This window comes from Mirounga angustirostris, unplaced genomic scaffold (genome assembly GCF_029215605.1).
Source record: "Mirounga angustirostris isolate CCGP_5_RB_7025 unplaced genomic scaffold, mMirAng1.0.hap1 SCAF_6, whole genome shotgun sequence".
Lineage (NCBI taxonomy): Eukaryota > Metazoa > Chordata > Mammalia > Carnivora > Phocidae > Mirounga > Mirounga angustirostris.
Genome location: NW_026991714.1, coordinates 8,382,786 through 8,406,237, shown reverse-complemented (window position 1 = coordinate 8,406,237; position 23,452 = coordinate 8,382,786). Strand labels below are relative to the sequence as shown.

The following is a 23,452-nucleotide window of genomic DNA, read 5'->3' as shown; positions in this document are numbered from 1 at the left end:
GGCAGCGAGGTCGGCGGCGCCGAGGGCCGAGGCGCGCGGCGAGGGGGCTCGGGGAGAAGGGGCCGCGGAGGCTTGCCCCCCGCCCCACTCCGGGGATCCCCCCACCCGGCCTGGCCGCGCTCGCGCCCGAAGGGAGCCGCTCCCCCTCGCGCCCGGCGGGTGGCTCGCCGCCGCGGCCCCGCATTCCCCCAAGTTCCCAAAGTTTTCTGCCGCGACGCAGCCCCTTAAACTCCTTCCGGACGACTCCGCCTTCCGTGCTCCACCTGGTGTGAGCGAGCGGCCCTCGGCTTCCCCGGGCCGTGCACCTGGCCGCCCTTGACCCGGCGCCCTTGACCCCGTGCTCACACGACGTGGCCGCGCGGCGGCCGCGCACCCACCCCGGCCTCGCCGTCGCCGGGGCTGCGGGGCCACCGGGACCCCCGTCGGCAGGCCGCACAAAGGGCAGCGGGCCTGGGCGGCCGCGCTTAGTTTTCAAGTGTTTACTGATGGAAGCTGGGTACAAGGCCCTCGGGCCTCTGCATGCAGATTCTGCAGGAAGGCATCACCGCGCACAGCCTCGCATCCGCGGAGGGCCTTTCAGAATGGAGGCAGCCTGGGCTCCCCGTTAGGGTCCCTGAGAGGCTTTCTTTGTTAGGGACAAAAGAGAGATGCAAACTTTCAATTCGATTAACAATGGCAATTATAAGGAGGATACTCCTGCAGGGACACAGTTGGTCTCAAATCACCTACAGCCTTCAGAAAAAAGCCGCCTGGCGGCCCTCTCTCCCCGGCCTACCAGCGCGGGCCACTAGGTAAACTTACTCCTCTGACCTACTGGCAGATTCAGCCCTGTCTCAAAGCACGACAACGCGGAACGCTTTCCGCGCACACTTAGAGGCCCACACTTAATGAAAGCCAAACATCTTTCTAACTAGCCTCACTTTCCAAAAGCGAGGTAGGTGGGAAACAGACCTTATTTCACTATTTCAGCGGAGGCCAATGGTGAACAAGTAACTCTCCACAATCCCAAGGTGAAAACCGAAGCCAAGTCTCCCAACTTTCTGGGCTGCTCCGCATGAACTTGCAAAGGTAAACTGCCCTTCCAATCCTGCAACCACAACTCTTATTTTCCAAAAGCAATTTCCAGGCTAGAATCTGATTGCTACAAATAGAAAGGATGCAAAAGAACCATTATTTGCATTCAGTCACGGAGTCAACAAGGTGGATTAAACTGGGACCAGCCTCCAACTGGCCTTGTAAATGTGATGCTAAATGCTTCAATAAAAAAAAAAAAAAAAAAAAAAAAAAAAAAACCACTATTTTTTTTTCCTCTCCAGTTTGCCTTTTGCAATTCAATTTGATTGATGGAAGTGGCCGTAACACCAACCGTACCCACTTTGGCATGAGTGTCTAGAAAAGACACCAAGAGTCAAAGGATAAATAAGAACTGCAATAATAATGAAAAAGAATTTTCTTTTCTAAATGCTCCACCTGCCTTCCATCCTATGAACCCAAGCCTTGGCAGGGATCACACGGGGACTTGTGATCTATGGGATGTGGGGTCAGGTTCATGGCTTTCTAGAGTTGGCCATTCCATGGATGTGGAAACCTAAGATCAAGAGGTTAAATGACATTCTTAAAATAACATACTTTGGAAGCAGTCAGCAGTAGGCCTCAGAACTCCTGAATCAGGGTCCTGCAAACCTTTGTCACACCTCAGACTCCTCCATACTTGTTCATTGTATTCCAACTGCAGAAAACAAGATGGCTGCTTCCACCTGCTCATTCTATTCTAGGGAACATCGCAGATTGTGTTAAGGGAATGGAAAGGAATCATAAAACAATGAGTTATGGAAAGAAAAAAGTAAAAAATAGAAAGAGATAGTGGGGAACTACCACATCCTAGCTCCCACCAGTGGCACATGCTCTGCCAGAAAGAGCTGCCTTAGATATATGCCTTATTCTGGAACATGGCTTTCCATCAGGAGCCAATTTCAATTTCTACAGAAGTACCAGATCAAGTTTGAGTAGGGAACAACCATGAGCGCAAAAACTAGCCCAAAAAAGAAACAAAACCAAAGTTTATGCCAAAACAACCATTCCATGGCCAAGCTGACCAACATGGAAGGCCCCATGTAACTACTGAGTGCTTGAAGTATGGCTGGTCCACACTGAAGATGTGCTGTAAATGTAAAATACACAATGGGTTTCGAAGTCTTAGTACAAAAGAAAAAGTAAAATAGCTCATTAATAATTTTTATGTTGACACATGTTGAAATATTTTAGCTATTTGGATTTAAAAATAGATTTCTTAAAATGAATTTCACCTGTTTCTTTTTGCTGTTTTTAAATGAGCCACTGGAAAATTTAAAGCATTAAATTTAAAATTACATACATGTTTACTGAACAGCACTGTTTATGGGATTCCCTTCCTAGAGCTCTAGGACTAAAGGGGGGAGAGGAAGGTATGTTGGGATGCCTTGGGCTGAGCTTTGCCCAAGAGTCTGTTTTCCTCTCATTCAGAAAACCACTTAAAGCATTTAAATGCAGCAGGGTCAGGAAGCATTTTGGTAAGCCTCTAAAACCCCTGGACGGAGCTGGGAGAAAACCCAACCTGAAGAGTCAGAGCCAAACTAATGAGAAGGGTGGTCAACACTCTGCCATGTGGTTTTGGAAAAAAAAAAAAAAAAAAACAATAGTTGGCATGTATTGAGCATACTCGCTCAACTATATGCCTTATATTATTGTGTTGTTTAGTGCCCCCAAATGACCCTACATAGTATTGTTATCTTTACAGTGGAGGTGAGGACATGGAAGCTCTGTTAAATCAAATAACATTAATGTTACACACGAAGCTAGAACAGAATCCAGTTGGTTTTGCCTCAAAGTCCATGCTTTCTCTATCACACTAAATTGCTATTCAGAAAATCATCCAATCGTTTTTGCTAACTCCTTCCTTTCCAGGAACGGGTCACCTGAAATTCGAGTGGTAGAAATTCATTCTTCTGATTTAAATTTATCCCCCCAAAATTTAGAGTAGGTATTGATCAAAGAAAACAAAAACTACAACAGAACTAAACTAAACATGGAAAAGAGAGATCCCTGACTGGAGAAAAAGGTTGAAAGAAATGGAAGGCTGGGAGTGCTGAAGACAAACCTTGGTGTCATTTACAATATGACTTCAGACTCAGGGAAACAGTTTGGAAGTTCCTCAAAACACCAAGCACAGAGTACCCTGTGATCCAGCATGCCACTCCTACGTATATATCCAGAGAAAGAGAAACAAACCTCCACACAAAACTCATATGCACATGTTCATAGCAGCAAAAACATACAAAACAAGCTAAATAATCCATCAACTGATGAATGGATAAACAAACTGTGGTATATCCATACAATGGAATATTATTTGGCTGTAAAAAGGAATGAAGTATTGGGGCGCCTGCATAGCACAGTCAGTCTTCAGCTCAGGTCATGATCCCAGGGCCCAGGGATTGAGCCCTGCTCAGCGGGGAGTCTGCTTTTCCCTCTCCCTCTGCCCCTCCCCCCCACATACTCTCTCTCACTCTCAAATAAATAAATAAAATCTTAAAAAAAAAAAAAGGAATGAAGTACTGATGCTATGCTATAGCATAAATGAACCTGAAAACATTATGCTAAGTGAAAGAAGCTAGTAACAAACCACATGTTATATGATTTTATGTGAAATGTCCAGAATAGACAAATCCATAGAGACAGAGATTAGCAATCACAAGGGCTAGGCAAAGGGAGAAGTATGAACTGACTGGAAATAGGTACTGGGTTTTTTGGGAGGTGATAAAAAAATATCTAAATTTAGGTTCTGATGGTTGTACGATTTTGTGAATCTACTAAACCACTGAACTGTACAGTTTACATGGGTGAATTTCATGGTATATGAAATATATTTCAAGAAAACTATCAGGGGCGCCTGGCTGGCTCAGTTGGTAGAGCATACAACTCTTTATCTCGGGGTCGTGAGTCTGAGTGCCCTGTGGGGCACAGAGTTTATTTTTTTTTTAAAGATTTTATTTATTTATTTGAGAGAGAGAGAGAACACAAGAGAGGGGATAGGGTCAGAGGATGAAGCAGACTCCCTGCCGAGCAGGGAGCCCGATGCGGGACTCGATCCAGGGCCTCCAGGATCATGACCTGAGCCGAAGGCAGCCACTTAACCAACTGAGCCACCCGGGCGCCCCAGAGTTTACTTTAAAAAAATAAAAGATGGGGCACCCGGGTGGCTCAGCCAGTTGAGCATCTGCCTTCGGTTCAGGTCATAATCCCAGGGTCCTGGCATCGAGCCCCACGTCACGTCGGGAATCCCTGCTCAGCAGGGAGCCTGCTTCTCCCTCTCCCTCTGCCCCTCCCCCTGCCTGTGCTGTCTCTCTCTCAAATAAATAAAATCTTAAAAAAAAAAACTATTAAAAAAGAATAAAAGAGAATAAACCTCCTATGTATCAAGGCTGTCATTATGACAAAGATAAAATTTTTCCTAAATAAGAAACATAGTAGGAAGTCAGGAAGAGGTGGGGTTGCCCTAAACTCACTTTGTGTTACTCTTCCTACTTGGAAACTTTGTAAACTGAATGGACGGGTCTATGTGTTTTCAGAGATAAAATATTTTTAACTATAATTATGTAATATCTCCAGTTGCTGATGCTAAGAGAACACTATCCCTAACATATGCAACTTTAGCTTTTCAGGTAGTTGTTGTCCAGTTCGGGGATAATTAAAACCCTTTGTCTTTGTTCTTACCCACTTCTTTTTGTCCCCTTTTTTTCCCAACCTAGCCCCAGCCTTTTTGGCCAGATACAGCTAATTCTCACTTTAAGAGAACAGCAAGAGAAACAAAAGAAAGCAAATCTTAAATTCAGCAATTTTTGTCTCTTTTCAGCATAGAATCACAGAGTCTTGGAATTGGCTTGGTCTTTAGGGACCATCTGGTGCAAGCCTCTCGTTTTCATGTAAGAAAACAGGGCCAGAAATAATAAAAGCTAACAGTTATTGACTGCTTATGCCAGGCACTGTAATTTACATGTATTACCTCATTTACTCCTCCCAGTGCCCCTCTAAGATAGGTATCAGTGTTAGTGCCTTTTTACAGAAGAGGAAAATGAGGCACAGAGAGGTGGAGTAACTCGAATAAGGTCACAGAGCTCAAAAGTAGGAGATGTGGGATACAAACCCAGGCAGTGTGGCTTCAGAGACCAAGTCCTTAACCAGTACTATTAGAGTTTCTCCTAAAATTATTTAAGCAATTTGCCTACCGTCTTACAACTCCTTAGTGGTCGGTTCCGAGCTAGTAGAGCTGCGAGGCGCCCACCCCCGTACCAGCTTCAGGACAACAGTGTCAGCGCAAACTATAGAGGAACCTACGAGCTAAACCCAAAAGGATGATTTTTTTTTTTTTTTTTTTTTTTACCCCTTGCAATCTTGATTTCCACCAATAATTGAGATTGAAACACAGCTGTCACTGGTGAGAAGCTCTTCCGGGAAGTCACTACTGACCTTATTCTGCCATAAAGGGAGATAGGTTTTATAATCCTATGACAGTCTATACCTGCACTTTTTTTTTTTTCTGGAAATCACTCTGCCAAGTTCTGATAAGTGACATCTCCAAGATGCAGATGGAGCAAAAGATTCAACCAGAGAATTCTCCCTATGAGAGATGACCAACCACCCAGGACATGATTACAGACTAGTGGATGTGTTGTTCCCTTGCCCTGAAAGAGTTAACACAATGACATCCTATGAAATGGAACAGGATATGAGTCCTGACATAATTTATTATAGAAAATACAGCATCTTTTATTTGGCTAGCTCAGGGAGCTCAAAACACTTTGCAAATAACTTACTAATCCTCCACGTACTTTATCAATTACTGCATTCTGTAAGCCTCAGCAACACCATCTCAGGTAAGGGGCAGGGGTGCAGCCAGGGATGTCCTATTCCTCTCACCCAGGCACGAACGGCGGCCCATGCGGATTGGGTGCTCTCAGGGTCATACGAAAATGAAAAAGAGCTGTCTTTGGGGGCTGGACCTTGGACACTGCCTCTGTCATGTGGCTTTGGGGGTGAATTTTTTTTTATATAAAAAGGGAAAGGAATGGAAGTATATTTAGATTCACCTCACCACGTTCAAAACGTAACAGCCACCACCTAAAAGAGGTTTAAAACCAAAATTAAGGCTAAGTTTTCCTAAGGCATGAATGTAAACTATGTCTCCAAAGAAGCTGGGGTTATGCTTTAAATTAAAATGAAAATGCTTTCCTATTTAAATATGTGCAGTATTTAAGTTTGGGTTCGTTTGCTTGTTTAGGGGCATTTCTGTAATTTTGCCCACCATACAACCCCAAGTTCGTGGATGTCAGAAGAACGCAAAAGCACGTGGCAAGCGTGCCACCAGCAGAGAGCTGAATTGCACAGGCAGGTCAGGCCCAACAGGGAGCCCACAGCCTCACTCCCCCCAGCTCCCAACACCCCCTGTCCCTGGGTCCCAAGTCTCTCTGTGCATCCCTCTCATAAACCCTCTCCCCATTCCCTCAGTTTAACTTCAATCTCTCTCCTCCACCCTGATTGTTAGAAGAAGCGACACCACACTTCCAATACTCTGTTCTGTTAGGTCACGCCCCCAACGTGCTTTGCACCCTCCTGCCCACCAGAATGCGTCTAACGCACTCCTAAAAATGGATCACACAAAAGTGACCAGAGAGAAGAGATACTTCTCATCAGCCCTAGTGTAGCGCATCCATAGCCTACATCCAGATCGTGATAAAGCGGGTATCGTCCAGTCGCGGGATTTCTGCCCAGCTCACTGCTGTGCCTGAATGGTAGTGTTCCAGGAAAGCTGGGATGCAACTTCCCTCCCCTCACTCCCCCATTCCACACACACACACACACACACACACACACACACAACGAAAGAGAGAGAGAGAAAAGATCTAACACTTGAATTCACTGGTCAGCAAGAAAAAGTTTTTGCATTTGCCTGCCATGGATGAACTTCTGTGAAGCCACTGTTGCTACTTTGACCCCAAAAGGAATCTGAGCAGAGGCAACCCTAAATTGTCTAAAGTTATTTCACTCCTGCTCAGCTCAAGGCCTCATACCATCAGAATTATTCCCCTACTGTATAGAGCAGTGCCCCTCTCCTACTTACACAAACACACACACACACAAATTATTCTCTAATGTTGTAAAAAAGAGAGGAGTACCAGTCCCATAATATAATTGCTGTATCAAAAAGAAGTGGCAGGCAAGAATAATAAGATAAGGTGTCAAAAGTGAAATACAGTAGTAGACTAAAAAAAAAAAAAAAACTCCACAGTTCTATGATGGGGGTGTTAATTGAACACAGAGAAAAAAGAAAAGAGAGAGAACAAAAGCGTGTTAAGGAAGCAAAAAAAATAATAATAATTTTTTAACCTCCTTCAGTGATTTAACTTCAGTGCAGATAATTCACAGGAAAATCGGCTGAAAATGCCATAGATAGCTATTATGTTCTAAAATTAAAAACTATTCACAACAATTACAGCTATTCATTGCTATCTATAAATATTCTCCTTAGTAAATGGCACCCAATATTTTTTGTGTTTTCCTCATTTTTAAACCTGCATGATTTTTGACACAAAAGTAGAAAAAAAAAGAAACACTGGAAAATATAAGCAAGGTCTTTTTTAAGAAATGCAGCGTGTTTGCCTTTTTTTCTCTCCTTCTCTTCCATCCCATCAACCCTACTACCACCACATATGTAAAACTCAGCCTATTGCTAATTTGTCAGAAGACAAGGAACGGTTCCTAAAAAAAAAAAAAAAAAAAAAAAAACAAGAGAAAATAAGATACTGAGCGGTCCCAAACTCTGTATTAAATTCCTCCGTTCCCAGAAGGAAAGAGCAGATGAAAACCCCTTCTGAAATACACATTGTTGTGGGTCTGGACAAGCTTTTCCTTGCTGTTGTCTGAGATTTGCCGCACGAGCATTTTGCAGGCATTCTTTTTTCCTGGCATTTATTTTAAAAAAGCAAAAGGGTATCAAAATAAAAACTCACCCACACTCTGAGGCAAGAAGATACATGGTGTTGTTGTTGTTTTTTTAATATCCTCACAGTAATTTCTGACTTAAATACCTATCAATCAACTGTAATTTAGAAGCTGCTGCCTACTTGGGTGTTGTGCGCATGCGTTTCTTTCAAGTTCCAAAAGGTTGGTAAGACAGTCTTTGCTAGCATCCCTACTTATTTCTGAGTTTTCCAACTGAAACCATTAACAAAAACAAAAAAACTAAAGGCAGCAAATGAAGGCCATTGCCATGCTCCTCTCAGAGTCCCGTCTTCCTGACATAAAGACCTAGGTGAGCCCAATGTGTCAACTTCGCGGGAGAATGCAAACCAGCAAACGAGCCCACCCTACATCAAGTAAGCTCTACAGTGCTGGAGATGGAAGCGTGAAAATACTCATTTAAGACAAGGGGGCTTGGAAGTAACAATAGGAAAAGTCCCAGAACAATGAAGGAATGCCTAGAAACTGACCATCCAACAGATCTGGTTACCAGCTCTGTAGCAAGACAGGGGAAAAAAGCCTCCTGCAACTTTACACTGTATGTGTCTCCGACACATCGACCGCAAGGAAGATATGCTGGCACAGGGACGGGGAGTTGGGCAAATCCTGAGGAACGGAGTAATCATGCTTTAGAATCAAAGGCTTCTCCTCCACACACCAGTCGTCGGTCCCCTACCCTTAGCACAGAACACTCAACATTCCAGGAGGGATTTCTTCCTTCCCTCACTCCTTCTAACGTACAAGTGGAAGAGAAACAAGGAGGAAGGCCCTTTTTTCTTTTCTTTTTTTTTTAACTTTCACCCATGGGTGCCCTCTCAACCCAAAACCCTGTGTGTGTGTGTGTGTGTGTGTGCATGCGGATTTCCCCTTTAACACAGGGGCAGGGATCCTTGCTGTTTTGAATTTCCAGGACTTGATCGACTATGTGTTAAATCTAGGATTCGAAAGACAACACACAGAACCTTAACTTAGATTTTTTTTTGTGAATCTCCAGACATTAATTCATTAAGTGACAGAAAATTTTTAAGAAGCAAAATACACAAGCGAATGATAAATTACACCTTTCAAGTGTGATTTTGACCAATACCACTGCTTCCTATCACCGTTTAGCCAATATGAAGAAGGAACAAACTCTTTAACACCAGAACCGGATCTCTATTCACACCCACCCACTTTGATCTACTGCCTTAGTAGGTTTTAATTAGAAGACCAGAATTAAACACTTTGGCCACAATATACATTCAAGTGCCCTGATGGGCTTCCTTTTCAATAAAAATCTAATAAAATGTCTTCAAAAACAGAGTCGCCTTAGCCTGGATTATCAAATATGCCTTTACGTCTTGATTTCTACATTTCATGAATCAAGATAGGCAGGAAAGCATACTCTATTAGAGACAAATTTCAACAAACCAAATATTCAAAGTAAATAAGCATCGGAGATCAAAAGAGAAAATGAGAAGGAAGAAAAAAAGGAGAGAAGAAACAAATAGACATGGACTTAGGCTTCCTGCTCTAATAGAAAAAAACAAACTAAAAAGTGTGACAAACTGGAAAAGCTCTTTGATATTTGTATGCACCATTCATAAATCTCTTAAAAGGTGTTTCACAGCTAAAATAATGTAATTAACAGCTTTGCAGTAAGGTTAGGCTCTGGCAAGGCAACCTGGAAGTCTGGAAGGTCTGAACATCACTGCTCAGGTGCTTTGTCTAGAATGTTATGCACAGCAAAAATAACATTCAACAAAGGAGCTGCTGACTAATTTCACATAGATTTCAAGACCCAAGTAATTACAGGTTCCATCAGTGGCCACATCTTGAAACTATTTATTTTTAAAAAGACAAACACAGAGAGCTTTCAAAAAGAAAGCCACCCTGTGTGCCCTCCCCCCTCCCCTTTTTTATGTGTAACTATCAATGTATATCAACTGGGCATGCAATCATATTTATTGTCACTTTCATTCATGTCATGCCCTTGCTTATATGGTTTAGATATGAATTATTGACTGTTACACTCCTTGTTGTAAAAAATAAATAAATAAATAGGATGGCAGGTACTTTGCACTGCTCTGAAGCGAGCAAGCAAGTCAGAGGCCAGCAGAAGCTCCCGCTTTATATAACCACCCCTCGTTCTTCATCTTTATGCCCTAGTTTCAGATTGGCTTTTCAACTCTTTCTTTTTACAAGGGAGAGATGCACCCACTTTGGAAAATTAAGGCTTAACACAAACCAACCCGAGGATGTGGCTAAATGTCCTTCCCAGAGCATCTGTTGTTTAAGAACACCTCTGATTGATGATTGCTATTTTTTAATTGTTGCTTTAAAATTTAAATGCCCTCCTGGGATGTGTTGTAAGTGTGTGAGTCCATGATATGAGGTCTAGAAAGTAGAAAAAAAAAACAACAGAATGAGGGATCTCATGGCATGATATTCTCCTCAAACCAACGCTTCCCCCTGCTATAAAATCACAGGGCACTCAGATACCGGTAACCTGACATTGTATGGCGCTTTCCACAAAGGTATTTGACAACACCGCTGAGAACCTTTAGCCTGCTGCTTGGTACAATCACAAGAAAAAAAGGAAAGGAAACTTTAAACAGTTTAGCCCCCATGCCCAACTCCAAAAAAAATGAGGCTTTTAAATATGGGCCAAAAAGATTTTCCTCCTGAAAACAGACTTTTACTTTCATATTTTTCCCCCAAAGGCACACATCATTCTATAAATTTCCCCTCAGAACCTTTCTTTGGTCCCCAATTTCAAAGAGGCTGGTAACAGAGACAAGGAAAATAAACCAGTAATGCTTGATAATAACTGTCAAAGAAACTTGGTGCTTTTTCCAAGAAGCAGAGCTACTCGGGCTTCCTATTGGAAACTGCGATCAATCTTGACAGCACTTTTATGCTGAAATTTTAATATTTAAATAATGGGTTTGTCATTGCTGGTTAAGTGAGTCAATTGGCCAAAGAAAATGCTTAAATGTTGGAATCTCAGTCCTACCTGTTTTTTCTTTGATTTCACACAACACATTAAACAAGGCAGGCTTCATTCTGTGGCAGTTTAAAGCATGTTTTCTGCAAGAAAGAAACAACAACATAATAGCTTAGGTGGACTTTCGAGATCAAACTGCTGATAAAGCACAGGGGGAAAAAAATCTGAACATTTAGCCAAAATTATATCCCAAGCATAACTCTGTGGCATGCTTCAATTGTTTTATGACTTAATATACAGAGTCCTGCCATAGAAAAAGAAATAATGTTAATTAGCAGGGATAGAGTAGGGATTTAACTACAGAACAGAACTAACCTAAATTATGCCCATTTAGGCGGAGTTAGGTGTTGTGTTATTTTTTTTTTTATAAGTAGTTCAATCAAAGTGGAATTCTTAAACCAATAATCCTACCCAGGGCAATGACTACGGCAAAGCCAAAAGCATGGGATAACAGTTTCTATAATCTATGCATCCACCAAAGCCTAGGAGCTGTCTGCCTCTCGGTCTGTGTGTGTGTTTTCAAATTTAATTCATCCATGTGTTCGAATTCATTCCGCAGATGCCCCTGTATTCTCATAAACACAAGATGCTTGAAAGGTCTTCTGAGTAGAACTGTCAATTTATAAAATTTCAGTCCCCAAGTTAAAGAGTATGGAAATGCATTGCCAGGGGCAAACATACCCATATGGGGAATAAATTCATTTCTCTGTGTTCACATTATGCCTCTTGTGTGCACACTGCTTATTTGCAGGTGTTGAAATTCAATTATTTACAATTAGGACCTTGCACCCATTGGGGAAAAAATAAATACAATTCTGCCTTTTGGATTAGTGATTTACCTGGTTCTTGGTGTGTGTTTGTATTCAGAATGCACTTGAGGAACCAAACAATACCTTTCCCTTGATTTTACTATGGAAGCACTTAGCAGAAGGATATTGTTTTGGAAACAAAATCCTGATCCTATCAGCTCTCAGTGAAGGGAATTCTGTTTACAAACTGAAATTAATGTGCAAAGACAAATGGAAACCCCTGGCACTCCAGACACATGCAATCCTTTTTTAATTCTTGTGAAAGTTAAAAAAAAAAAAAAAAATAGACACATCCTCATGAAGAACAGTAACCAGAAGTCTGGTCTACATGCTGTACAGCAAAGGAGCAATAAACTCAAAAATTCAAGAGTATCAAAATAAACACATGCATTGTGTCTAAAACACCAATGGTTTACTTTGTAAATAATAAATGTACATGAGAAAGGTATGGCTAAGGAAAGGAAAAACAGATGCAGGATTTGCTAAGTAGAGTTACATTGTTTAACCAAAAAGAAAGCTTAGTGGTGATTGAGTTCTCATGTGGCGTGGGGAAAAAAGGTGGAAAATACTTCACTGTATCAAAGACCCCTTTGGGGCGCTTTTAAAATAGTTTTCATTAATTGTATTCTTACATAGAGGCCCAAATGGAAAAAACAAACAAAAGCAACAACAACAAAAAGCCCCACATGGCTTCACAGAAATACTGCATTTCCACAGCACATCAATGGGGTTATGGAAAGAGAACAGATTTCCCTCTCCCAAAATTGTGTCTGATCTCTCTCAGCATCTAGGCCACTGTAAGGGGGGACCCGCCAAGCCACGGCTGTCCTCAGTTGTACAAAAAGGAATACGACTCAACATGAGAAAAGTGGTAAATCTCCAGCCTTCCCGGCCCTTTCCACTTCACAAACTTGTTATTAAACCAGTTTACTGGTCTGTCTGAGTTTATTTTTCTGGAACAATGCAATGGAGAAATCTGTTCCAATTCTAAAAGAGATAGCCAGTGGGAAAACTTCCACTTTACGGTAATTACTAGCTTCTCTTCAGATAATAAAATTCAAAAAGAGCACCGATTCATTTCTGAAAACTTTCCCCCATTTAAGAAAATCAAGAATAGTTCCAGTCTTCGAACATTTCTAAGTTTTCGAGCCCACGTAAACCTCAGTACTTCTGAGTTTACATGTTGCATGTGCTTGCTGCTAAAATAAGGGTGTAATTCATAACACCCATGCTTTGAGCTGCTTCTCATTTTCTCAACTCAAATTCCTTATTTCCACAGGACAAAAATACATATAATGATGTCTTTTCCATATAACTAAGTCATTCGGGTTATAGGAATTGTGCACATATTAAAAAAAAAAAAACTACTTCTGAGATTTAACAAAGCAGGGTAATTAACTGTAAAGACATATGTGGTCATTAGATTTTTAAAATTCTTCCTTTTGAGGTCGGCCTTGGGCAAGCTGTTAGTGGGTTGCCACTAACTCTACATTTTTTTCTGAAAGAGAATTTACTGTAAAATCCTAGAGTGGAGAACTGTATACTGGGCAGTGGATTAAGTTGAGAAGCTAAACAGCTTCTTTATTCTGTTTCCTTAATAAAGATCCTCCTGTCCTATAGTACTGAAATACATGAAATTCACACATGCCTTCTTTTCTATTTATTTGCATTCTAACTGGTCCTGAAAGAAGCATGGGAAAAAGAGCATGCTTGATTTTTGTCCCCCCCACCCCTTTTTAAAGGACCATACATTCTGTGCCACGGAAGGTTGGTAAACTGACTCAAATTAAGAGACAATAAAGTTAAACTCAGTATCTGTGTCGTCCAAAACTAACAAATATGCCTCAAAACAAAATCATGTTTTCCTTCTTTCCATTAGCTTTTTTTGAAACAGAATCAAATGAATGCAAAATATTTTTTGGATAGCTGACAAGTACTGACAAAGAATTAATCTGCTTTTTTTTAAGGGGGCAGAAAGGGGAAAAGATAAAAATTAATTTTAGAGGGGTACGTCAAGAAAGAAAAGCAAAAGTCTCTGAATTAGGTGAGGAGTCACTAAATTTGCAAATAAAGTGTTATTGGGACATTTTATTTTGTAATGTTACGGAGTCCCTCAACAAGAAGGCATGGAATGCTGTTCAAAACTTGACAATTCTGCTCTCTGATACTTTTTTAAAGCAGTAAAAAGTGCCGAGGGCCGCTTTTGGATCGGTTGGCAGTATTTTCGTCGTGCCTGAGTGTTTGTGTGGACATATATGAATATCTCTATATTCACACGCACACACACACACACTCACACACATTACACACTCACACACACACACAGAGCCACATCTCGGCATGGGCGATTACACTTTCGATAACAACGCTCCTTCCAATTTTACTCCTCCGCCATGTAGTTGCTCGTCAAAATGGGAAAAGAAAGAACATTTAAAAAGAAAGAGCTGCGCTGCTTCGGTTCCCATTGTTTCCCCCTGCGAGAGGGAGAAAAACAAAAAACCCCAAGAAAGGAAAAGAAAAGCCTCCATCTCACCTGGCCTGCGCCTCATCCAAACTCTGGTCTGTGATGGTCATAATTTGCTGTAAAATGTCTCCAATGTCCTGCTTCCTCCCGCCCTCCCCCTCGGTCCCTCCGGCCCCATCCTGCAAGTGCTGGGACAGGCCGGGGTGCCCGGCCATCCCGACCCCAGCATGGGAATGCATCAGCCTGGGCTGCTCGTCCATCTCCAAAGGCAACGGCAGCCCCCGGCTCTTCCTCTTCTGCTGCTCGGCTCGGCTCCTGGGCAGCACCGAGGCTTTTTATCCTTCACGCTGGCTTCAGATCCTTTTCAGGATAAACAGGGAAGGGGGAAAAAAAGAAGACCAAAAGGAAAAAAAAAAAAATCCCTTTGCCTCTTTTAGAGGCTGGTGGGAGGATGGGGAGTGGGGAGGGGGAGGGGGGCGTGAAGGGGTTGCGGGGTGAGGGTGGGGATAAGGGCTGGTGGGGAAGGGTGTTGACTCCAAAAAGCAAGAAAAATAAACCACCTTCCCACTTGACGAAAAGAAATCAGAGCTGGCTTTTGGTTTTTCAGTCCGGTCTCCTTTGCCTGGCAGAAATGGGCTCCCGGCGCTTAAATCTGTGGCTTAATCCTTTTGCAAATATGCATTGATCGGGAGAAAGGAGAGGAAGGCAGGGGGATTGCAATGCAAACTTTCCCCCCCACCCCCCGCTGCCCCCCACCCCCACTCCGGGCCAGAGTGATCTCAAAGGGGGTGGGCTGTTGCAAAAGCCAGATCTCCCCCGGCCGCGGCGGCGGGCAGAGCACAGGCTCTCTCCTCCTCCGTGTCTCTGCAAACTCCGGCAGCCCCGGCAGCCTCCTGCTTTTGTTTAGCTCGGGCTCAGGACTCCAGAAACACATACAGAAAAACCACAGCCTGCGAGGAGGAGGAGGACGAGAAGGAGGAGGAGGACGAGAAGGAGGAGAGGGGAGGGGGCGGGGAAGCCGGGAGGCGGGCGGTGGGGGGTGGAGACGGAGGGAGGAGGGCGCGCGGCCCCGCCCCCCTGTCCCGATTGGCCGTCGGAGAGAGAAGACGGGCCCTCCTCCCCCTGCTCGCCTCCCTGCGCCTCCTCCGCGGCCTCCTTCGGCTCCTCCTCGCCCGGCGCCCTGTCAATCAGAGTTCAGAGGTGGGCCGGGAAGGAGGCCGGGCCAGTGCCAAGGCTCCGGTCCTTAAAGGTGCAACGGTACCAGGAGCTCCAGCTCAGTCAATGCCCAGTCTTGTCGCCTGCCCGGCTTAGCTGCCGTCCTTGAGGAGAATGTGGCTCCACTTCAATGCAAACGTATAATATTTACAGAAGAGAACACTGGCGGTGAGAGTCTACCCCCCACTCTTGTTTTCTTTTGCTGTAACATTGCAATTGGAAAACTGGATCCTTGTAAATCCTTAGACCTCAGGGAAACTGTTGAGAGCAAAAGTTTGTCAGCACGAAGTAGTTATGAAGCACAATCGAGCTGCTAATATAATGATCTCTAATAAACGGCAAATGTAATAATAGATTTTTTTAAAAAATCACAGCGGAGTTCAAAGTAATACCGAACAGTGGCATTTTTGTTGCACGAAAACTAAATTATGAACTATGAAACAAAATAATGTTGAAGGAAAAAAAAAGATTAATAAATAAGTCCACCAAATGAATCTAATTCAACGTATCTCTCCCTTCCCCCTGGGGGAAATTAGTTATTTGGCTTAAATACTTTATAAAGAAATGCATTATCACAGTCTGGATCTAGTTTTTAATATAGTCTAATAAGCATTATTAACTGGAATAAGAAACGAACTGACGTTTATTGAATGCCTACTACGCACCAAGTAATTTACATGACTTATTTTAAGACATCTCTGTGAGCTATGGATTATGATTTTCACTTTACAGAGAGGGAACTCAGAAAGGTTAAATAACTTGTCCAAGGTCCCACAGTTTTTAAGTGTCGAAGCTGAAATTCCAATCTAAGTGTGGCTCTCTACAAAAACCTGGTGTTTCAACTATGCAACCTGCCTGGGTCTACCGGAAATGTATGAATCACATTAGCTATGTATGCATTGCCCATGTTGTTTGTAAAGAGACTTAAAATGCTTTAAAAAGTGCTTTAAAAGATACATATTCGAACAAGGTGACTCAAATTGAAAATGGGTAGGAAAGAATGAAAAAAGATTTAAATAGAACCGGGGGAAAAACTAATAAGAAACTCCCAGCTGAAGTCCAATACCATACCTCCAAGTAGATCACAGATTTGCCTCCCATCTTTTCATCAGGCAAGGTGAGAAGAGAGATCTGACTGGCTACGCAATCACAATGGGCAAAAGATAAAAGGGCAGACGAATTACTTAGGAAAAGCCCAGAATATGTTGAAATCTAAACTGTTCTAATGTGTAGCCAGCCCTATTCCCAGATGACAGTATAGCCAAAAGAAATGTGTTGAACCACTGCAAACCTCAGTGTATCCAATCTGCAAAATGGAAGGCAAGCTTGCCAGGTGCTTTGAGATAAAATGTTATTCTTTTCATCACACCAGCCTCCTTCCCAATGATTATCAAAAACGAGTTTGGCATGGGGCGCCTGGGTGGCTCAGTCTTTAAGCGTCTGCCTTTGGCTCAGGTCATGACTCCTGGGATGGAGTCCTGCATCGGGCTCCCTGCTCCGCAGGAAGCCTACTTCTCCCTCTCCTGCTCCCCCTGCTTGTATTCCTTCTCTCACTGTGTCCCTCTCTGTCAAATAAATAAATAAAATCTTAAAAAAAAAAAAACAAGTTTGGCAACATAAGGAACATAAGGAGCCCTTATGAAAGGATTTCAAAGCAGTTCTTAATAACTTATTGGCACGAGAGCATGAAGTAAGGTGTATTAATGGTAATTATGATGCCATTACTTAATAACAATTGTTTTATTCATATACATACCCTGACTTGTAAACTGGCTTTTTAAATCAACACTAATAAGAAGTTGAGCACAAAATGATATCCTCAAACTGTATGTCAGTCACAGTGAGTATACTTACAATGATGAAATGATCCCATCTTCAAGTATGAAAAGAAGTCAACCCAGATCTTGGATGAAATCGGTATGTGAGCAAGTGATTTTAACAGAAAATCTAATAAAAGGTCACCAGGCAACGTATTGAAAAAGGTACCATCGATACCAGAAGGTCATTATCATCTAGGAACATTCTTTTTGGGGTGATGAAAATGTTCTAAATTTACATAGGGGTGATGGTAGCTCCATTTTGTGAATATACTAAAAACCAGAAATTTCTTTGTACAAAGAATTGTACACTTTATAAGTGTGAATTTTATGGTAATGTGAATTGTATCTCAATAAAGCTTTTTTAAAATAAAAAAATTAGGAAAATGAGAAATGTCCACAGTAATAATATTAATGATAGTATTTATTGAGTGCTTGGGGTGCCTGACTGGCTCAGTCGGTAGAGGGTGCAATTGTTGATCTTGGGGTCATGAGTTTGAGCCCCAAATTGGGTGTAGAGATTACTTAAAAATAAAATCTTTAACAAAAAATGTATTGAGTGCTTTAGCATGATTAAGTATTACAGTTGACCCTTGAACAACATGGGTTTGAACTGAGCAGGTCCATTTATATGTGGATTTTCTTAATAAATACAGTACAGTGAAGTAAATAAATACAGTACAGTACTGTAAATGTATTTTCTCTTATGATTTTCTTTTTTTTAAGATTTATTTATTTATTTTAGAAAGAGAGAGAGCACAGTGGGGGGATGGGGCAGAGGGAGAGGGAAAGAGAGAATCTCCAGCAGACTCCCCACTGAGCATGAAGCCGGCTTGATCCCACCACCCTGAGATCATGACCTGAGCCAAAATCAGGAGTTGGACATTTAATCAATGAGCCACCCAAGCGCCCCTTACTTATGAATTTCTTAATAACATTTTCATTTCTCCAGCTTACTTTATTATAAGACTATATATATGATACATATCATAATACATATACAAAATATGTGTTAATCAACTCTTAATGTTATTGGTAAGGCTTCTGGTCAACAGTAGGCTATTAGTAGTTAAATTTTGGGGAAGCCAGAAGTTATATATGGATTTTCAACTGCACAGAGCATTGGCACCCCTAATCCTCATGTGCTCAAGGGTCAACTGTATACTCAACATACTTTACTAATTTAATCACCACAGCTGTCTAATCTCAATACCTATGCTTTTAATTATTACTCTATAGTGTTGCCAAAATATATTTCAATATATATTTAATGCTATAGATGAGATACCATGTCCTAGATGCCTGTGAGGGATGAGAAAAAGGGCAGCCCAATTACGGTGATTAGAAGAAAGCTTTGAGTGATCAGTAAAAGCATAGGTATTGAGATTGGACACTTGGGGTGATTAAATTAATAAAGTATGTTGAATATACAGTTGATCCTTGAACAACTGGCTGGGTTAGGGGCTCTTGCTCCCCGTGCAGTCAAAAACCTAGCTTTTGACTCCCCCAAAACTTAAGTACTAACAGTCTACTGTTGCCCAACATCAAATTTTTGGAGAAGAGAAGATACAATAAGGAAGAGGAATTAAGAAAGTGTCAGAAGCAAGGGAAAGGAGAGGCGATTATGAGGAATGTTTTCAAGGAAGAGCCAAAAGAACTTGATCATTGATGTAATGTGGATTGGGGGAGGGATAAAAAATGTTTTCCAGCTTATGTGGGAAGAATTAAATGGTGTTAACAAAATAATAATTCTAACTATAGATACAATTTTTGAGTGCTGATTGTGCTTCAGGCACTCTGTGTACATGACCTCTTAATTTTAGTGATGGGCCCCTTTGTTGTAACAACTTTGTGAAATTAAAATCTCCATTTTGCAGATGAAGAAACCAAGGTGCCTGGAAGATGAATTACTTCACAAAGTATGGATTTGAAAACTCTCTTATTTGAAATGCATCACAGAGATTAAAGGAAGTTGAGAGGAAACACTTCCATAGGTGAAATAGAATAAAAATTAGGATCTTCTATTTTCATTAAGGAACTTCTAGAAGTAGATTCTGAGGAGAAATTTACACACCTTATGCATTGGGACAAGGGATGGATAATGCTTTTGTGTACCTTCCATATCTCAATGGTGCTTCACTTGTAATAGATATTTTTAACACATATGTGTTGAAAGAGTGAAGGATGCTAGTCATCATGCTGTATTTCTTCACAATAATACCAGAAGTCCACTGAATCATGTTTCAAAGACATGAGCGATTATCAAATTTGGTCACTTAGCATAGTCATTCTCAATGTGATCTTATTCTAATGTTTACAAAGTCATCGCACCATGTTTACCTCTGTGTCAAGATTCCGTTTGCTCTGAGGATTCTCTTTCAAACTTCATTAGATACCCACTGGTACGTGTTCTCATCTTCATTAAGGGACAAAGAGCAGGGTGCAAGGAGCTCGGTCCATTCCCCAGCAAACCAAATGGAAAGAGATGGGTCCCCAGCCTGGTCACAGAAATAAATTCACTATCACGTGGTCTTACATCATCTAAGCAGACACTCATCTATGTATCTCTATGATTATATTTGAATTGGCCTCTAGGTTTCTGTAACTCTACTGCTTATGTGGGAACAGAAATTGTCCTCCACCCAAGAGTTCACAACCCTGGAGAGCACCTCAGGCAGTCGATGGCCCCAATTCCTCCATCCAAGGATTCTTGACTTTCTTTGTCACATCTTCTCTTACCCCTTGTTTCTTGCTTTTCTTCAGCTTTTCCACTCCCTTCTCTAGCTCCATTCCTCTTGCTCTTCTTTTTCTTCTGCCCGCCCTTCTCCATCCTGCTCTCACAGAGACCTTTCACTCCCAGCTCAGTCCTGTTTCCTTGCCTCACTGGGCAGGCCCTGAGGCAGCGGGGTGGGCGGGGGGGGGACCACCACCCTGCATGGGGCCCTGAAGTCATATATCAGAGCATGGAGAGCCTAACAGCTGGGAATCTTAGCCAATGATCCATAAATGACTTTCAGGAGTTCCATGAACCCTTGGAAATTATATACAAAAGTTGGTGGTATGCACTACCTGATGTTATTTTTTGGAGCAGGGTCCATTACGTTTATCAGAGTCTCCAGGGGTTTCAAAACCCAAAAAAGGTAACATCTACTAGCCTTGAATTATCAAGTAGAGTAAATGGTACTTTCCTTTAAAGTAAACACATTTTTTTTAACTTTACTTAAAGTAAACCTTACCCTGCATTGGTCTGGTGAAACCAGGTGGCTCTTAGCAGAGGAGATTTTGTAGGAAAGATCTGCCTCTATTTCCAAAATGGAGCACGCTACCAGATTGTCAACAGCCCGTGAGTACTGACTATCGAATGATAGTCAATTTAATTGCAATGTCAGGGCTAAAGAGCTGCGGGTACCAACCCTTGAAAACAAATCAAAAGGAAAGTGTGAGATTCTGTTGTGGAACGCTGACACTGTTGCCTTGTTCAAGGCACTGGGAAATGCAGTGGTAATAAGACAAAATGGATTCCCTGAATTCATTGAATATAAACAAGCAAATAAATCCATGAGCTCAGAGACTCATAAATGCTATGAACGAAAGAAAGCAGGGTCATGTAACATGGTGTTGGGGGGGGCAACATCAAATAGGGTGGTCAGAGAAGAGCTTTTTCAGAAGCTGACATGGGGGTTAATCTTGAGTGATGACAAGCCAGATATGGGTAGGTCCTGGGAAAGAGCATGGGATTGGGGCGGTGGGGGGCAGTAGGGTAGGAAGGAGGAAACAACAAATGCAAAGGGCTTGATCTTGGATTTGAACTTGAAGGAAAGAAAACCAGAGAGATGGGAGCATAATAAGCAAGAGAAAAATTATACAAAGGTGAAATCAGAGTGGGGAGCAGAGACCTGATAATGCATGGAATTTCAGGCCATGGTTAGGACTTGGGGTTTTATAGTAGGTGCATTTGAAATCCACTGGAGCATGCTAAGCAGGGGAGTGACGATGAACATTTATTCAACAAAGATTTTTTTGACAACCTACTGCATGCTAGACATTTCCTAGTCACTAGTGTATATGCCAGGCCCGGCCTCCCCTGTCATGGTACTTACATTCTAGGGAAACAAGTAGATGAACACAGTAATGGAATGAAAAATTCTATAAAGAAGATGAAGTCGAAAGAAATGGCAGAAAGTGACCCGTGAGCTACTTTCCACTGAGTGGAGAAGAAATGGCCAATACAGCAGCCCTACCGGAGGAACAAATGTGCCTACAATATTTGAGAGACAGGAACCAAAGACAATGTGGCAAGATGAAGAAAGTGGTACAAAATTGAGGTTAAAAAAAAAATGTAGGTAAGGTTTAGATCAACCAAATGAGAAGGCTTTGGAAGGTTTTACACTCAGTGTCTTCATCTGTTTGAGCTGCTATAGCAAATACCATAAATGGGGTGGCTTCTACAAGACAGACATTTCTTTCTCTCAGTCCTGGAGCTGGAAGTTCAAGGTCAAGGCACCAGCAGAGCCCATGTCTGGTTGAGCACGTGCTTCCTGGTTTATAGACAGATGTCCTCTCATTGTATCTTCACCTGGCAGGAAGGGTGAGGAGGTTCTGCAGGGTCATTTGTAAAAACACACATCACATCTCATCTCGTTCATGAGAGTTTCATGTTTATGACCTAACCACCTCCCAAGGCTCCATGTTTAAATCCCATCACATTGAGCATTAGGTTTCAACATCTGAATTTTGGAGGAACACAAACATTCAGTGGAGAACAACAACATCTGACTTTTACTCTAAAAGTATAACTGGCTTCAGGGCAGAGAATGGATTGCCGGGTGGGGTGGGGATGAGTGGAAGCTGTGTAAGGAGGTACTGTGGTAGCTCAGGCCAGAAATTATGGTACCTTGGACAAGTACCAGAGTACCAGACGCGGTCAAAATGATTAGATTCGGCATCTTTTTTTGTAGGTAAGATCAACAGGACTCACTACAGGTTGGGATATGGAAGGGAGAGGAGGACAAGGAATTAAACTTATTTCTGGATTTTCCTTTGACTAATTAAATAAATGGTATACCACTTACTGTGGTGAAGAAAACAGCTCCTATGAGGTAAATATAATCATTCCCATTTTACAGATGAGGAAACTAAGTTCCAACAAATATAATTCCAAAACATGTCTTATCTACCACAGCATCTTTACCAGGAGTCTGGATTACCCAGGTTTGATTGATCATTTGGAAAAAAGAACATGGATGGCAAATCAGGCAAATATTCTCACATTGTCTATATAATGCATGTGTATATGCCTCTGTGTGTGTGTGTGTGTGTGTGTGTGTTCTAGCAGTCTTGCTGAGGGAGGTGCAGAAGCAACTTTCTCATTTTTTATCCCTGCCTTGATCTCCCCCATCTCTGAAAGTGGACGATAGTGGAGAAATCAGAAGACTCCAGACTTAAGACCAGTCTGTGCTGGGGATACCAGGATGAACTTTGACAAACTGAGGTTCACGGTGTAACAAAAAGTCATGGCTACTCAAATAATCGTCACATATGGTCAGAGTGCAGACAAGATTTTCAGCTACACAGATTGTGGACACAAGGCTACCCCACCAGAGTCCTAAGCACAAATACAAGATGACCAGCAGAGTCCAGTGTTTAGAAGTCACACAGCTTCGCGATCTCAGCCAAGTCAGTTCACTTATCTAAGGCCTCATTTTCACAACTTTTAAGATTTGGGTTAGGTTGGAATTAGATCATGATGAATGTTTTAATTCTTACTATTCCTGTTGGGTAGTTTCTCCCAGAATCATCTCATTTTTCCTTCTGTCCTTCCCTGCCTTGGAGGCCAACTAAATGACATCATGCTTTCCTCCAGAATTCCTGAATCTCACAACCGTTCCAGATAGTGACCGAGTCACCTGCTTAAATATTTCCTCTTTTCTGTCCTCCGAATCAAACTTTCTTTTGCTTGAGATTATTCCCATTCACATTTGACTAAAGCAATTTATAGTATAAATAAAACATAAATGTAAACCCCTGACATAATTGTAGAGTCCCCAAAATGAAACTTTATTTTATGAAACTTTTTTTTTAAAGATTGTATTTATTTATTTGAGAG

General features: G+C 41.9%; 1 protein-coding gene across 2 annotated transcripts in view; it reads right to left on the bottom strand.

Annotated features, from left to right (window-relative positions):
• The window catches only part of PBX1 (PBX homeobox 1), a 285,065-nt gene extending 269,754 nt beyond the window's left edge, over positions 1 to 15,311 (bottom strand). The window contains exons 1-3 of one of the 2 annotated variants that reach the window (XM_045876813.3): positions 14,875 to 15,311; positions 14,384 to 14,674; positions 11,051 to 11,124 (exon numbers count right to left, since the gene is read on the bottom strand). In XM_045876813.3, coding sequence (XP_045732769.1) covers positions 11,051 to 11,124; positions 14,384 to 14,574 — 265 coding nt within the window. In that variant the 5' untranslated portion in view covers positions 14,575 to 14,674; positions 14,875 to 15,311. Of the gene's footprint in view, positions 1 to 11,050; positions 11,125 to 14,383 lie in introns of both variants that reach the window. The other variant, XM_045876815.3, reaches the window with a different exon arrangement.
• Positions 15,312 to 23,452: the final 8,141 nt, after the last annotated feature.